Source organism: Physella acuta, unplaced genomic scaffold, assembly GCF_028476545.2.
Source record: "Physella acuta isolate Inbredline_101_S28 unplaced genomic scaffold, ASM2847654v3 ptg000710l, whole genome shotgun sequence".
NCBI classification, from domain to species: Eukaryota; Metazoa; Mollusca; class Gastropoda; family Physidae; genus Physella; species Physella acuta.
In genome coordinates, this window is record NW_026732229.1 from 498,415 (window position 1) to 514,845 (window position 16,431).

At 39.2% G+C, this 16,431-nt stretch overlaps 2 protein-coding genes across 9 annotated transcripts in view; one reads left to right on the forward strand and one right to left on the reverse strand.

Annotated features, from left to right (window-relative positions):
- LOC131949721 (kinesin-like protein KIF13B) overlaps nucleotides 1-16,431 on the forward strand; it is a 279,264-nt gene that overhangs the window by 138,982 nt on the left and 123,851 nt on the right. The gene's annotated exons all lie outside the window — the stretch shown is intronic.
- On the reverse strand, nucleotides 9,010-10,985 carry LOC131949724 (leucine-rich repeat-containing protein 40-like). The gene has a single exon (XM_059311593.1). The coding sequence runs from the start codon at nucleotides 10,566-10,568 to the stop codon at nucleotides 9,198-9,200; it is 1,371 nt and encodes a 456-aa protein (XP_059167576.1). The 5' UTR covers nucleotides 10,569-10,985; the 3' UTR covers nucleotides 9,010-9,197.

Sequence of the window (16,431 nt, forward strand, 5' to 3'; positions counted from 1 at the left end):
CTGTTTCATATACTTTTTGACTACTGGTATCTACTATAGTAATACATAGTTTGGTAAACCACAACATATTACGAATTTTTTTTTTTTTTTTTTTTTTTAAATATTAAGCCAGATTTTTAAAACAATTTCTATAGTTTTGCTGATGTTTTAAACAGCTTAAACTAACAGTTCGATAAATAATTGTAGTAACACTACTTCTAGCAGTAAAAGTTGATAGCTGAGATTTAAAAAGTACGTCCGCAACATTTAGTGCAATGTAGTAATAATTATAGTATGCACTTTTAATGTAAATATGAATCTGGTAACTGAGTTGTATTTTGAATAAAACGTATTTATTTGTAGTGTGGGACTGTGTCTCATTTACACGGCCAAAAATCGAAATCATTGAAAATTGTTTTCGCGATTTTAGTTTAAAATTGTTTAACCAATACAATTTATGTATTTGAACTGTCTTCATTAGTTTTATTTATGTGATTATCCCCTAATCAACTCCGACCCTATCCACCCCGACCCAATCCACCACGACCCAATCCACCCAGACCCAATCCACTCCGACCCAATCCACCCCTACACAATCCATCCCGACCCTATCCACCCCGACCCATTCCACCCCTTCCCAATCCACCCCGACACAATCCACCCGACCCTATCCACCCCGACCCAATCCACTCCGACCCTATCCACCCCGACCCTATCCACACCGATACAATCCATCCCGACCCAATCCACTCCGACACAATCCACTCCGACACAATCCACCCCGACCCTATCCACCCCGACCCTATCCACCCCGACCCAATCCACTCCGACCCTATCCACCCCGACCCAATCCACTCCGACACAATCCACCCCGACCCTATCCACCCCGACCCTATCCACACCGACCCTATCCACACCGACCCTATCCACACCGACACAATCCATCCCGACCCAATCCACCTGAGAAATAATTGAATCGGGTACTACCTCAGGGGAAAGCAGCAAAAAAACTATTATAGTGACTGCTTTATTTTAATAACCTCCCCTAGGCTAATATTATGTCGAAGGGGCAATTTTTATTTTCAACCCGATAAATAGAAAGGCCCTTCTGTTTACTTGACATAATAAACCGTCTATTATGCTTTACCTCATGTATATTTAGATAAATACCCAGTCACACTAACCTTCCAATTATAGGCGGTGTCTGATAGTTGAATTTATTAATCAACACCACTGCACGATGTCGCTTCCCTTTGTAACTGTAGGTGTTAGCTGGTTGATCTTCATGTTAAGTGTTTTTATAAGAACAATTTTGTTTTTGCGAGTGTAATAGTTAAATGTCATCCCAACAATACCAGATTCCCTCTCCTCCTCAAAATTAATTTAACGTCGACATCAATAGGTCTAGGTAGTGCCTATAATTAAACATGTTCTCATCATAGTGATGCATTGGTAACGATTATTTTCTATTGTGGTAGTTATTGCTACAAGGTTTTAAATTATTAGTGACTTAATTTGGTAACCATGTTAACACTTTAAAGAAGTTTAATACGTAGTTTATGTTTCGTTTGTTACTTGCTTAGAGTCCATTCGTGTGAATTATACTGATAAGTTAATTTACTCTTCAGCTGGTATTTTATGCGTAACTCCCATATGTACCGGTGAAGTATGAGATTTACCTACTTTAGGCACCCGAACACGACGTCAATTTTGTTTGTAAAGCAGCTGCATCCTATGTTTTCATCCGTGTTCTAACGCCAATTGTAGCTCAGTGGACACGCTCTACATACTTGAGTCGTGAACATTTCGTCACGTAGTTTGGAACTCTGACCCTTCAGGTTACATCAAGCCACATGTAATATATTTGTAGTTATGCGATTTTTACTTTGTGAATAGTAAGCTATTATTTATAGTCATTCTACTTCTACTTTTGAAAAGTAAGCTAGTTTTGTTTATTGTTCTGTGTTTGTCCTGCTGGATTATCTTTAGTTTAAAATTTAAAACTCATGTGTTACACTGAGTGTCATAAGTACATTGTGGAATGTTCTCAGTGCAACTTTCAGACCTGACGACCAATAAAGCAGACGAAATTGATTTCACATACTTCTTGACCTAGGTATATGAATCGGTAGTGGGATCAGCACTATTCCAGCCATCTTTACTTACCCTAACGTGAGTTGGGTACCCATCAGAGCTGGGTGGACTCAGGGACGGCCTTCAGACACGTCCGGATAGAGATCCGAACTTGAGACTCTCGGGTTAGTTGTCGAGCACTATCACTCGAGCACGACGTCATTTAACTTTAAAAATGTGTCAAAATATAATTTTTTTTGAAATCGGTAATGGTTATGAATATCTCAAATATTCGAGCCATTAATAACCGTCATGTTTTGTAGCTTCCCTTGTACGTCCCTTTTAATTGATGTATGTTTCCCCCTTCTTTACCGTTATTTTTTTACGAACAATATCGATTTTTTTTTTTTAATTTATTTTTCTAAAGCATTTATTGAACAGTAACTAATCCGTGATGCATATGTATGGATTCAACATGATATTATATTATAGTTGTCATTGATATAAAAGTGTTATGTGATTATTGCGGTAATGTTTTTACCCATATGTGCTTACTGCTGGTTTAACTAAACATAGCTATGGTACATGTTATTTAATTATTTTACAGTTTCTGGTTACAAGTTTAACATTGAGTCTTAGCAGATTGACAGTTAAAACAAAACACAATACATTGTTATTTTAAAAATGTGTTTAGTAATTACGTTAGATATCGTTTTAATAAACAAAACAATAGTAAACACCGTCAAGAGCTTGATATGTTAATGTTTGTTATGATGCGTGAGTGTCTTTGGTTATTTGCTCCAATACCATTTTTTCTTAACCACTACCATGTGGAGATGTGTTCACAGACATACATTGTACCATCATTCACTAAGACGACGGGGACGACCAACAATCAATAAGAGGAACTCAGGCTTCTTTTCTTATCTTTAATTCTGTACTCTCAACTCACATACATCCTTCCACCAAGGCGAAGAAAATCATACTAACTCACGCACAATACCTAGCAACCAGTCTCTACACCAGAACGTCACTGTCGCACCATACGCGTCATCATTCTTTGCGTTTAACATACCTTTCGCACCAACATTCATTCGCGCCAATCTATAGCATAGATTATAACATGCATCATAACAGGACTACTACAGGACTATAAAAGTCACGGGCCATCAGTAAAGATATCCATTGGCTGCTTGAAGTATCCTAATGTAGAACTGGGTTCTCGCTAGGTCTGGTAAGAGACAATATGTGTTTATATTAATAAAACCAATACCAAGAACAATAAAAACATGTTTACAATATAATTATGTCTTCCAAACTATTGAATTACATTTAAATAACACGTATACTACTAAAACGTTAAAATATTGGAAATTATATTACAGACAATAAATGTAAGAAATATCCTAACAAATTCAGCACACAAACTCTGCTTAAAATAGTCCAACCGTTGTAAACTGGCACATTATACTATGTTATCTCTGCCTTCGCGAGACCCATAAAGCAGTTCTTACTATAAGTTATTACTATAAGCGATTCCTAAAACATAATTTTCAAATGAATATAAAACAGTAGCAAAATCACGCTTGGAACTATTTCAATCACAGGGTTTTAAAGAAATAAACAATAATTATGATAACGCTTCCAGTGTAGTTTTTCTCACTATTTCTATATTAATTATTTATTTAAAGAAAGCATTATTGTAACATAATAGCTCTAGATTGAATCGAATAAGGGTTTAGTTATTAGCATATCTACTAAACGTCTACGAATACAAACTGCTTTAGTTGTAATATTGAAGCAGTGCCTCGTGAAGTTTTGGTGCCATATGGGCAGACTGCGGCTGTAGCAACAGGTTCAAGATCAGCGGAGGTTTGGCTTGTTCCAGAACTTGTATGGTGGGAGGCTTGGCTCGTTCCAGAACTTGTATGATGGGACTTTGAGCTTGTTCCAGAACCTGTTTGATGAGAGGCTTGGCTTGTTCCAGTACTTGTATGATGGGAGGTTGGGCTTGTTCCAGAACTTGTATGATGGGAGTCTTGGCTTGTTCCAGAACTTGTATGATGGGAGGTTGGGCTTGTTCCAGAACTTGTATGATGGGAGGTTGGGCTTGTTCCAGAACTTGTATGATGGGAGTCTTGGCTTGTTCCAGAACTTGTATGATGGGAGGTTGGGCTTGTTCCAGAACTTGTATGATGGGAGGTTGGGCTCGTTCCAGAACTTGTATGATGGGAGGCTTGGCTTGTTCCCGAACTTGTATGATGGGAGACTTGGCTTGTTCCAGAACTTGAAGTGTTAAGCGTGTCTTTGGTTGTTGGAGTAGCTGTATGAGGATGTTTGTGTTGGACTGTTCGGCTGGATTCTCTTTCACCGAGGTGGTTGTAGTGGTTGTCGTTGTTGTTGTGGTTGACGTAGATGTAGTCGGTGTGGTCGCTGTGGTAGTTGTTGGTATAGTGGTGGTTGTGGTTGTTGGTGTAGTCGTTGTCGTGGTTGGTGTCGTCGTGGTTCTAGTTGCCTTGGTGGTTGGCGTAGTGGTAGTCGGTGTCGTCGTTGTTGGTGTTGTGGTTGTTGTAGTCGTTGTGGTGGTTGTTGGTGTAGTCGTTGTCGTGGTTGTAGTTGCCGTGGTGGTTGGCGTAGTGGTAGTCGGTGTGGTCGTTGTTGGTGTTGTGTTATTTGTGGTTGTTGTAGTCGTTGTGGTGGTTGTTGTTGTTGTTGTAAGACAGTCAATCTCCATCTGTTGTAGTGCAGTTGACAGTGTTGTACCAGAGTACTTTGTGGTTGAACCACATGTGGGTGGTGTAAAGGATGATTTCGTAGAAAGAAGACGAGCCAACCACAGCATGTCACAGTCACAGGACCAGTTGGGGTTGTCCAGGTTGAGACTGGTTGGAACACTGGTCAGCCAAGATTCCATGGAAGCAGGAAATGACGTCAGCCATGTGTTACTGAGGTCAATATGTTTGATAGTACAGCCATCAAAAGTACCGTCCACAATTTGAGCTAACGGGTTCCCACTGAGATCTAAAGTCTCTACTGTAAGACTTGTCATATCTTGGTGGTTGACTTGTGTTATTTTATTGTTGCTGAGGTCCAGTGTCTTGGGTTGGTTGCTGGCTTGTTGGGTGGCCTTGGCTGGTATGTTGGTCAGTTGGTTGTTGGACAGGTCAAGTTGATCTAGAGATGTGCCAGACAGACAGTCGTCTGCTAGAGAAGTGATCTGGTTACCTGAAGCGTCCACGTACCTCAGTGAGCGGAGGTTCGAGAATAAACCTGAGCTAATGCTGGTCAGGTTCATGTCTCTCATCAGGATGGATTGGATTAAGCTCATTGAGCTAAACGTGTCGCCTGCTATAGTTGTGATTGGGTTGGATGATATGTCCATAATTTCTAATTGTGTCAGACCATGAAAACTTGTTTTGTTTAAGCTTGACAGCTTATTGTGTGCAAGATTAAAATTCTTGAGTGAAGTCAAAGGTTTGAAAGTATCTGGAAGCAACATGGCTATTACGTTGTTGCTGACATCCAGCTCCTCTAGTTGACTAAGTCCCGTAAATGTTGTTGGAAGAAATCTTGGAATTATATTATTTGCAAGTGACAGAACCTTGAGGGATGTCATGTGTTCAAATGGTGGTGGACTATGTGCAATGGGGTTTGGAGATAAAGCTATGACTTTTATACCTGTACTAGACAGGTTCAGCTTCAGAAGACTTGCCGAAAAGCTTACGTTCAGATAACCTGCCCTTAGCACCCCATTTGATGACCATTGAGTACACGTTGGAGCTACTAGTTGAAACTCCCGTGTATTGGCGGGTATGTTGATACTGTCCGGACACACATTAGCACAAGAAGCTGAGCCTCCAGCAACACAAGACGTACAGCCCGGGTCTGTTGGACATTGAGACAGTACCAGATACACACAATGAAATATCGATAGTGCTAGTACAATTCTCCCGGAGATAAACATTTCCCACGGCTGTAGTTTTACAGATGTAGTTTAATTAAATGTGTTACTCCAATGTCATTCCACACAGGAACATGTAATCACATTCTTGTCACCTGGAAACATAATTTAGAAATACTCGCATTTAAAAGTCTAGTACTATTAATATTATAATAATTCAATCAAGCATATATTGATAAATACGAAATTACAAATGGTATTAGTAAAACTAAAAATACCCCTCTGTGTTACAGCATATAGGCCTACATGTATGTTTTTTTTAATTTGCTATCTTTTTATGAAATTCATTAAAACTTGCTTTCGACAACTCACCTGTTCTCAAAATGGTTTCTACACAACATCCACCAAATCCAACTCGTTTTGATAAACCACTACAAATCGTTGAATGTTTTACATACTCTACTTAAAGACCAATGGGTGGCAATCTCTTTTTTTTTCGGTTCAATATCTTATCTCTTTCAAAACTAGTTGGTTTAGTTTACACAGAACATTTGCCATTTGTTGTGTTCTATTTTCAGATTTGTGTTTGTAGCACTCAACTTAATCATTTTCATATGACGTGTATAGATTGACCTGCGATGTTTATGTTACAGTTGTTAACCTAGTCTCTTAATAATAGCTGGCATGTGTGGGGGTCTTCGACAGATTCCCGAGAGACACTTGCGGGAAGACGTTTGACCTATGGTTATTTTTTAAATGGACACTTGCACGAATGGACAGAAATTTCGTCAGAAATTTCGAATTTCTGTTACTCATGTTCCATTTTATTTCATTGCAAGCAATGCAACTGTTGTATTATCACTAGATTCGAGGCAACTTTGTTTTGACAAAATGTTCGCGTTTAATTTTACTCAAGGTCCGTGTTGTAAATTCGCGTATATTCAACACATTAGAAGGAGAAAAGACAAGCCTGGCTACGTTTTGTTATATCGTGCTATTTTCTAATTATTTTAATTTTAAAATGTTAGCGAAGAATGTTACAATTATTTAGTACATTGACTACCTCTTTGAACGTTTTATTTGAATTTGATTTGCATCAGTCACTATTCGTTTAAGTATAACTATAAGCATTATACAAGAATATAGTGAGGCCAATTTTTTTTTTCAAAAGTACATTTACTAATGGATGGGATTTTTAAAAATGTATTTGTCCTTAATAATAGTAAAGTAAACTGATAATATACAACAGAATAACATAATGAATTGTCATATTTGGATTTTCAAAATCAACATAGTTCTTCCATTCATTTTTTCTAGATGTTTGGAAATTCATATCTCTATTAAAACACAAGTTGTGGTAGTATTGAAGCAGTGCTTCGTGAAGTCTTGGGGTCCGAGTGGCAGACAGTGGTTGTAGTAGATGGTTCAAGATGAAGTGAGGCCTGGCTTGTTCCAGCACTTGTATGAAAGTAGTTTTGGCTTGTTCCACGGGACTTGTATGATGGGAGCCTGGGCTTGCTCCACATGCCTTGTATGAGGGGAGAAGGGCTTGTTCCACATAACTTGTATGAGGGGAGAAGGGCTTCTTCCGGCACTTGTAATGTTATTTGTGTCTTTGGTTGTTGAAGTTTCTGTACGAGAATGCTAATGTTGGACTGGTCGGCTGGGTTCTCTTTCACTAGAGGGGCTGTCGTGGTAGCATCTTGGGTTGTAGTGGTGGATGAGGTCGTAAAAATGGTAGAAGTGACTTTTGTCGAAGTGGCTGTTGTTTTAATACTGTCTATTTCCATCTGTGGAAGTGCAGCTGGTAGTGTGGTACCCGAGTACTTTGTGGTTGAACGTTTCTTAAAACTTTAATTAAATTTGAGTAAAAGTGTTTAGCTTGATATTTACTTTATCTACCTTGATATTTATTGAACAAACGCATCGCCCACGAACACACAGCAACACTCTAGATTTCGATGCTTACAGAGCACTATTTCAATGCGTGGGACATATTACTTTCTAAGTTCACTGATGTGGCTGTTAAGTACTATCTAGAAACTGTTTATATCATATCGTGGGTTGTTGTTTATTTTTACCTGCAACATTTATATAAATAGCTGGTTAAAATCCTTATCTTGGTCTTAGAACTGGTTTTACTGGTGCCAATATAATTGTCGATACAGGTAACCTAGCATCAATCGTGCTGCGCCTTTAAATTTTTGTATTTTTAAAATACTTCATACTTTGTTTAAGTCCTAATATGAACTCTAATTACCATGCATGGTATAAATTAACTTAAGTCTTATGACAGGCATACTTAACCTTTGATCTAGTCCAGACATACTTGCGTCGATGGACATGCACACGTTTTATAGTGTGGTGGTGTAGCACCCTTACCAAGTGTATTCTGTTTGTATACCCATATAATCATACGGATGTGTAATATTCAGCGGCATATGACACATGAAACCACCATCAACCATCCTATACCAAGTTGCTCTGTTAAAAATAAACAATCATGTTTTTGTTTCCGACTGCTGATTTAAATTTAACACTGAGTCAACTCAGCTTGAGACCGTACCTAGCTCTTGTAGGGTGCTGATGATTAAGGACTGTCCAACATGCTACTACTATCACTACTACTAGTAGTACTGCTTGTAATAATAATTCAGGATTTACCAAATTCTCAGTTGTGCATATTATACAACTAATATTCAAAACAAGTGATTACATCACAATATGGCGTTGTTATTTTGATGTCGTTGTTAGACAAAGAAAAATAATGTAACTTATTTTACCAGGTGTAATGCCCCAGGATGTTTGGTACTTTCAATATCAGCACTATTGAATAATTGAAGCATTCCATTATTATAAGGGCTTTTTATTCCTGCGTGATTGAACATTATAACAAGTCTAGCCAAAAAAATACCTGCCAAAAACCAACACAAAATATTTTAACAAATTAAACAAACTTCGTTTTCATTATCTACAATTTATTAGACGATATAGATAATCACATTGATTTATTTAAATGCTAATTTTAGTCATGTAAGCGAAACTTATTTAAAATATTTTTTTTTTTAATACACAGATTTTATTGATCAGTTTTAAGCAGCTAACTTAAATAACTTCGTTTATATGCTAAATCAATGTTATAAAATGTGCTAAAGTGTTATACTCAAGGAAAGTGCATTAAGTGTCGATAGCCGTGGAAATCTGTAAAGCCATTTCCCATCAGTCTGTTGTGTCGCTGCCTGCTTTACATCAAGCACAACGCCGTGGTAACCAGCAAGCCTAGAAATATTTCCTCCGTCACGACTACAGCCCCGGTGCTACATGTAGATGTTTGCCTTGATGGCGTGGTCTTGATTGTGGTACTTGTGGCGAATGTATGTGTAGGGCATGTGTTTTCCCGCTGTTGTAGTGCAGCTGTCAGTGCGTCGGCCAGGTAGGTTGTGGTTGGGTTACATGTTTTAGCCAGGTCACGTGATAATAGCAGTATGTCCACGTTACCTGTCCAGAACGGGTTGTCCAGGATTAGACTGGTTGGTCCGCCGGTCTGCCAAGGTTGTATGGAAGCAGGAAGTGACGTCAGCCCTGTGTTACTGAGGTCAATATGTTTGATAGTACAGCCATCAAAAGTACCGTCCACAATTTGAGCTAACGGGTTCCCACTGAGATCTAAAGTCTCTACTGTAAGACTTGTCATATCTTGGTGGCTGACTTGTGTTATTTTATTGTTGCTGAGGTCCAGTGTCTTGGGTTGGTTGCTGGCTTGTTGGATGGCCTTGGTTGGTATGTTGGTCATTTGGTTGTTGGACAGGTCAAGTAGATCTAGAGATGTGCCAGACAGACAGTCGTCTGCTAGAGAAGTGATCTGGTTACCTGAAGCGTCCACGTGCCTCAGTGAGTGGAGGTTAGAGAATAAACCTGAGCTAATGCTGGTCAGGTTCATGTCTCTCATCAGGATGGATTGGATTAAGCTCATTGAGCTAAACGTGTCGCCTGCTATAGTTGTGATGGGGTTGGATGATATGTCGATGGTTTCCAATTGTGTCATGCCATCAAGGTTTGTTTTTGTCAGGGCAGTCAGATTGTTATGTGCAATAGTGAAATTCTTGAGTGAAGTCAAAGGCTTGAATGTATCTGGGAGTAGCATAACCAACCCGTTGTTACTGAGGTCAAGTTCTTCTAGTTTATCTAGTCCTGTAAACGTTGTTGACGGAAGTCGAGTAAAGATATTGTGAGCTAGTGACAAGACCTTCAGTTTGGTCAGTTGTTGGAATGGCGGTGGTAAATGTGAAGTTGCTGTGTTGACTATAGTGATCGTTTTTATACCAGTCCTAGATAGATCCAGCTTCTGTAGATACGCCGAAAATGTGACATTCAGATAACTTGCCTTGAGTATCCCATTTGATAACCACTGTTCACATGTTGGTGATACTAGCTGAAACTCCCGTGTACTGGCGGGTATGTTGATATTTTCCGGGCACACGTTAGCACACAATGCTGAGCCACCTTCTGCGCAAGACGTACAGTTACGCGCACTTGGACACTGGGCCAAGGCTTTGTTTACATGCAGGATGCACTGAATAGTGAATAGTAATGTTACCTTTACTGAGAAAACCATCTTCACTCTAGTTTTATCTCTTTAAAATTAACATTCAAGTATTTAACACCTTTTGTTTTTTGTGGCGATAACAAAAGAACACTTTATTATTTTCTATCTATACGTTCATTTAGCTGTGAAGAATAATTAGTCTTTTAAAATGAAGTTTTTGAAGAATCCAATTTTTTTTTCTAAACCCGTGGTCATGAATAAAATTAGATTTTTCTTTCGTTTGCCAAATACTTGTTGATCAGTTCAACCGAAATGTTAATAGTATTTTTACGAGCTGATCCTAATATGTCTCTCCTTTAGTCAACTTAAAATCACTTCACATACAGTTCGATTACAAAATAGTTAAAAATCAATCCGTATGTATACTGTAATTCCATCAGTTGCCACTACGCATCAATCAGGACCCGCCTGTTTTTATAAGCTACGACTAATCGATGGACGGCCTTTTAAGGACCAGTTTACCGCAAAAAAAAAAAAAGTGATATTTTCTCTGATTTTTCTTATCGTCATAATATTGAAGGTTATAGGCCTACCCACGTAATTTTTTTTTTCCCGTTTTTATAAATATTAGCGTACCCACTGTTACATTTATAGATACATTTTTACGTGATTTATTTTTACAATTTTTAATTCATATCACGTGACCCTTAAACAGTTATTTACTTTTTTTTTAAAAATGTAAAGCCTACGTGTTTCGTATTTGAAATGTTGGACTGATACATTTTGAAATAATTAATGTATGTCATATCTTGACAAGTTGTATTGATCAGGTCTAGAGTGTTTGGGTGTATGTTTGTGTCGTTGTTTCTTTAGCTTGTCAAACATGATTGGTTGAGCTGGGCATTTGCCAAGAATCTTTCACTCAATTTCAATCATAAAGTTTTATACATTTTGACTCAATTTGTATTATCATATTTTAAATGATGATGTTTCATACATTTTGACAGTTTGAAACATCCTATTTCATACATTTTGACTAAATTAAAATGATCGAGAACTATGTAGGCCTAAGTACCGTATCGAGAGACTCTAAGTACTGTGCATGCATCCTCACACTCTCATATTCTCTGTTTTTATGAGAACAAAGATACAATTCATCAGGATCAATTAGCCTAAGTATTAGAATAGATTTAGTTTTCCGTTTTATTTTATTTTGTACGAGCCGACCCGCGGCGTATCATATGCCGCTATTTAGTTGTTTTATTTTCTACTTTTCAGTAATTCATAATTTGTGAATTCGACAGTACCAATACTGCCACTGAATATATTTGCTTTAAAACACTATCAGTAGCTCGATAAGGACGATAACCCCCCCCCCCACCACCCCCATGAAAATAGCATCCTCTTAGTTACCTAACCTAAATTTAAAATCGTTTCAAACTAAATTATCTGCCCCTAATAGCCGTCGCTAAACGCGGCTCTACGATTGTAAACATTTAGCGTGAACCACAGCTCACCAGACCATGTAGGGGTGGGGGTAGTAGGGAGCGCGCTTACAGCTTGTTTTCTAACGTCTCCAAGAAGAGAATTATATATATAGATTGATTTGGTTTAACCGAAATACCACGGACATACAAATAAACACACCATATAGTTGTTGAAGATAAACAATGTCATTTGTTCTAGTAATCATAAATACACCAGGACTAAGACGGACAGTAAAAAGTGGACTACAATCAAAACAACATGAACAGAATGCCAGTATAGTGTTGACTACCACTAAAATCAAAACAACATGAAGGGAATGCCAATATAGTGTTGACTACCACTAAAATCAAAACGACATGAACACAATGCCAGAATAGTGTTGACTACCACTAAAATCAAAACAACATGAACAGAATGCCAGTATAGTGTTGACTACCACTAAAATCAAAACACAACGAACAGAATGCCAGTATAGTGTTGACTACTACTAAAATCAAAACAAAATGAACAGAATGCCAATATAGTGTTGACTAACACTAAAATCAAAACACAGAATGCCAGTATAGTGTTGACAACCACATGACGTGAAGGACACATGTCAATAAACGTCAGATGTTGTTAGAACTTGAACAAATACAACGTGATAGAATGGTAGGGTTTTAAGGTAGGCTTATGGGGATAAACACCTCATTTAAAGGCATTAGCAACATTGCGTGACTCCGCCACTGTTGTTGTATGCTATTTATTTAAAGAACGTGCGCAGTTAAATGGGAGAAAATAATGAACTGGGCTTATATAGAGATTATTATTTTAAAAAATATTTTAAAATACGGAAACCGTTGAACTAGTACCATGACTCGACGCATTCACTAGTCAAAAAAGGTTGAATGCATAGTGTACTGCCTTGTTAGTTTTTGTATGTAATCGTTACATTTTGATATGAATGATGACGTCAGCACATGCTAATAACAAACATGGCTTCTATTATTTATTTCCTTTTATTCTGTCCTGACATACTGTTTTACTCCACATAGGCCTACGCCCAATTGATAGCGCTGTGTTCTAGTATCATTTTTTTATCATTGCTTTTTTTTTTTATTGTAACCGTAATAAAGTATCATCAGATAAATTATGGAATCCATTTCGTTCAAATTAATTCATTTTTATAAAAGCACACACACACAAAGTTGTGCGTCGTTAAAATGTTGTTCTTTTACTGCCTGAAATGTGAAGCTGAAGGTTTAGAATAATATCGTTAAATGCAATGAACCAGGTCTACGTTGTACCACAGTACTTTTTATGACCTAGTAGGGGAGGATACAAATACATGGTAAACCTCTGTTCGCTTGTGGTCATTGCGTAAAAACTGCCTTGCTGCTAGGTATGATGTTCTATGAAACATTGCCATATTTATGTTCAACTAATTATTTGTAAATCAAATGTCATTTTATTACAACATAGCATTTGCTGAACAATCTTCTAACAAGACATGACGAATCTGTAAGTGGGATATAGCAAAACACGAATCTCTTTAAATACAAATTTAAACAGTTTATTTACTTATATAATTTAACATCATTCTATAATACATGATCACAACGTTGTTAGATGTGTGCAAGTTGAAGGCAAAAACACGCATATTTAAATATTAGGCACGTATAAACTACATGGAAAGCGGATATTGACATTTCTTGAAACATGCGTGTTTTCTGCACGTGTAAAAACAATATACGTAGGTAAACTGCGAACATGAAGAAAGCGAATGTGAGAGCTAGTTCTAGACGATGAGTATCTCAGGGCCGTCGCCTAGCTCCACCATTGTCTGTGAGGTGGAGGCAAGCTGTAGCTCCGACCTAGCACGGAACAGAGAGAGCAATGACGACTTCCGGCTGGATTCTCGCGACTTCTCAGGTCGCTTTGACCTGGCCCCGCCCCAGCCTATCTTCTTGATCCTGGAGTCGCTCTTCTCCCCCAGGTCGGTCATGATCATGGCGTCCATGATGCCGTCATCCACCGACCCGTGTTCCTGACGCTTGAGGAACGTCCGTTTCTTGACCCGCTTCTCCTGCCTGTATTTGTAGAGCACGCAGACAATAGGTGCCAGGATGAAGGTGAAGCCTATCAGACAGGCGATGACGATGCCCCATGTCATGGTAGATGACGTGCCGTAACCCTCTAACGGGTTTGTCTTTTTCTTGATGATGGTTGAATCTGGGTTGTTTCCGGTTAGTGGTGCGTTATCTGCCACGGGTGTGTGTGGTGGTGGTTGTGGTTTGTTTCCCGTCATGCCCGCTTGTTGTGGTCTGTGTTCTACGTGTCCCCTGTGTTGGGGAGGGTGCTGGTTGGTGGTGCCGGGTTTCCTGTACTGAGGGTATGGTCGTGGTGGTGGTGGTCGCTGGTGCTGCACCATCGGCAGTCTCTGTGGTAGTGACTCGACGTGAGGGCGGGGCTGAAGTGGTCGTGGCGGATGTTGTTGATACGGCGGTCGTTGACCCGGTGGTAGAGGTCGTTGACCCGGTGGTAGGGGTCGCTGACCCGGAACAGGGACGAAGGGCGGGATCACAGCGTGACCTTCACCTTTCCCTTGCGATGACGTCTCCTCAGATTTTTGGTGGTTGACATCGTTCGCTCCAGTTTCACTCCACCGTGGGTAATGGAGCTGCCACCACATTAAATCGGTATGTTCACCCTCCTCCTCCCCTTCCCTCTCCTCCTCCTGACCCAGGGAACCATTGTTATAATTGTAACCCTCCTCCATCTCCTCCTGACCCGGGTACCACGTCCCGTTCACCATATACCCGTCCTCTAGCTCGTCCTGGTTAGGGTACCACGTCCCGTTGAACACGTACCCATCCTCCATTTCTCCCGGGGGCTGGTACCAGGTACCGTTGACAAAATATCCCTCATCTTCCTCCCTGGCTCCCGGATACCATGTCCCATTATGGAAGTACCCATCCTCCACATCCCGCTCCCCGTACTGAGTACCATTACCATAATATCCATACTCATCCATTTCCTCAGCATATCCAATGTTAGAACTATACAACTCTGTTACGTTAAAATTTGGGAACTGTGATTGTAGTTTATCCAGCTGATCCACAGTTCCAAAGCGGCGTATCCGTTGGATTTGATCCAGTAACCAGTCGTATTGATCACCAGAAAGCTGTTTGCGTATAGCTGGAGCACTGGCAGGGAGAGAACCTAGTGATGTCTCACTGAGCTTAGTTCCCTCCCCTGCTCCAGTTCTCTTCCTCCCCCCAGCAGCCGCAGACACCCCTGTGTCTATGTAGTCGTAGTCCTTCCCTAGCTGGCTAAGCCTGGGGTCCACTGAAATATAAGATAAATATTCAGTTCGTTTTCAGCAGATACTTTATTAATGCATGTCCTAAAATAACATTTGTTAAGTATTAAATATCCATTTAAATAAATAGTTTGAATCATAATCTGGTTTAAAAAAACGTTAGTATTAAAATTATTTTAAAAAAAAATAATAGAATTGCATTCTCTGTTGGTATAACAATAGTAATAGATTTAACATTCATTGTAATACTGACATATACATGACAGAGCTACATATTCATTTATTCTAAAACAATAGGCCTGGGGTACCTGATGATTCCTGAATTATACCAATATAAGAAAGTGTGAGAATTTAAATATCCGCAACTCTGGTTATATATAACCTCAATGACAGTAGTTATTGACATTCAGCTGTTGACCTTATGACATCAACATGTTGACATTGGCCTGATGACAACAGCCATATGGCATTGGTCTGATGACACTAACCAGATCACAATGGTCTGATGACACTAACCAGATGTCAATGGTCAGATGACACTAACCAGATGACAATGGTGAGATGACACTAACCAGATGACAATGGTCTGATCCCACTGGCCAGATGACAATGGTCAGATGACCTTAACCTATTGACATTATAAAACCCTCCCTGACACTTACCTGTGGTTGTACCTGCTTGAGACTGTGTACCATTCTGACAGTGAGACACTGTGAGACAAGTTGCCAGGAAAACTGTCAAGAATCTCTTCCATCCTGCTAGCTCTTCCATTCAAGTTGGTGATCAGCTGAGTTTGGTTTATACACAAATTGTTGTCCGCTTGCACAGCTTTAAACTAGAGTCCTTTACTGGTCTGGTTTCAAGCAATAGTTATATAAACATTGATCACTGTACCAGCAGGTGAAGCAGAGTGGTTGTGTCCAAAGTTTTTAGATCATGTGAAGATTGGTGTGTACTTGATAAGTTTAGCATCTACTTAGTTTTTCTAGTTTGTTGCAGTTATTCCAAAGTTTGCAAACTTGTCATGTGGACGTGATCTACTAACCAAAAGGTGGACTGGATATCTAGAGTGTTCTATAGCCCACAGGATGGGTCTGTCCCATAATTCATCAGCACACGTGTCACACAGTGATGTATGACAGG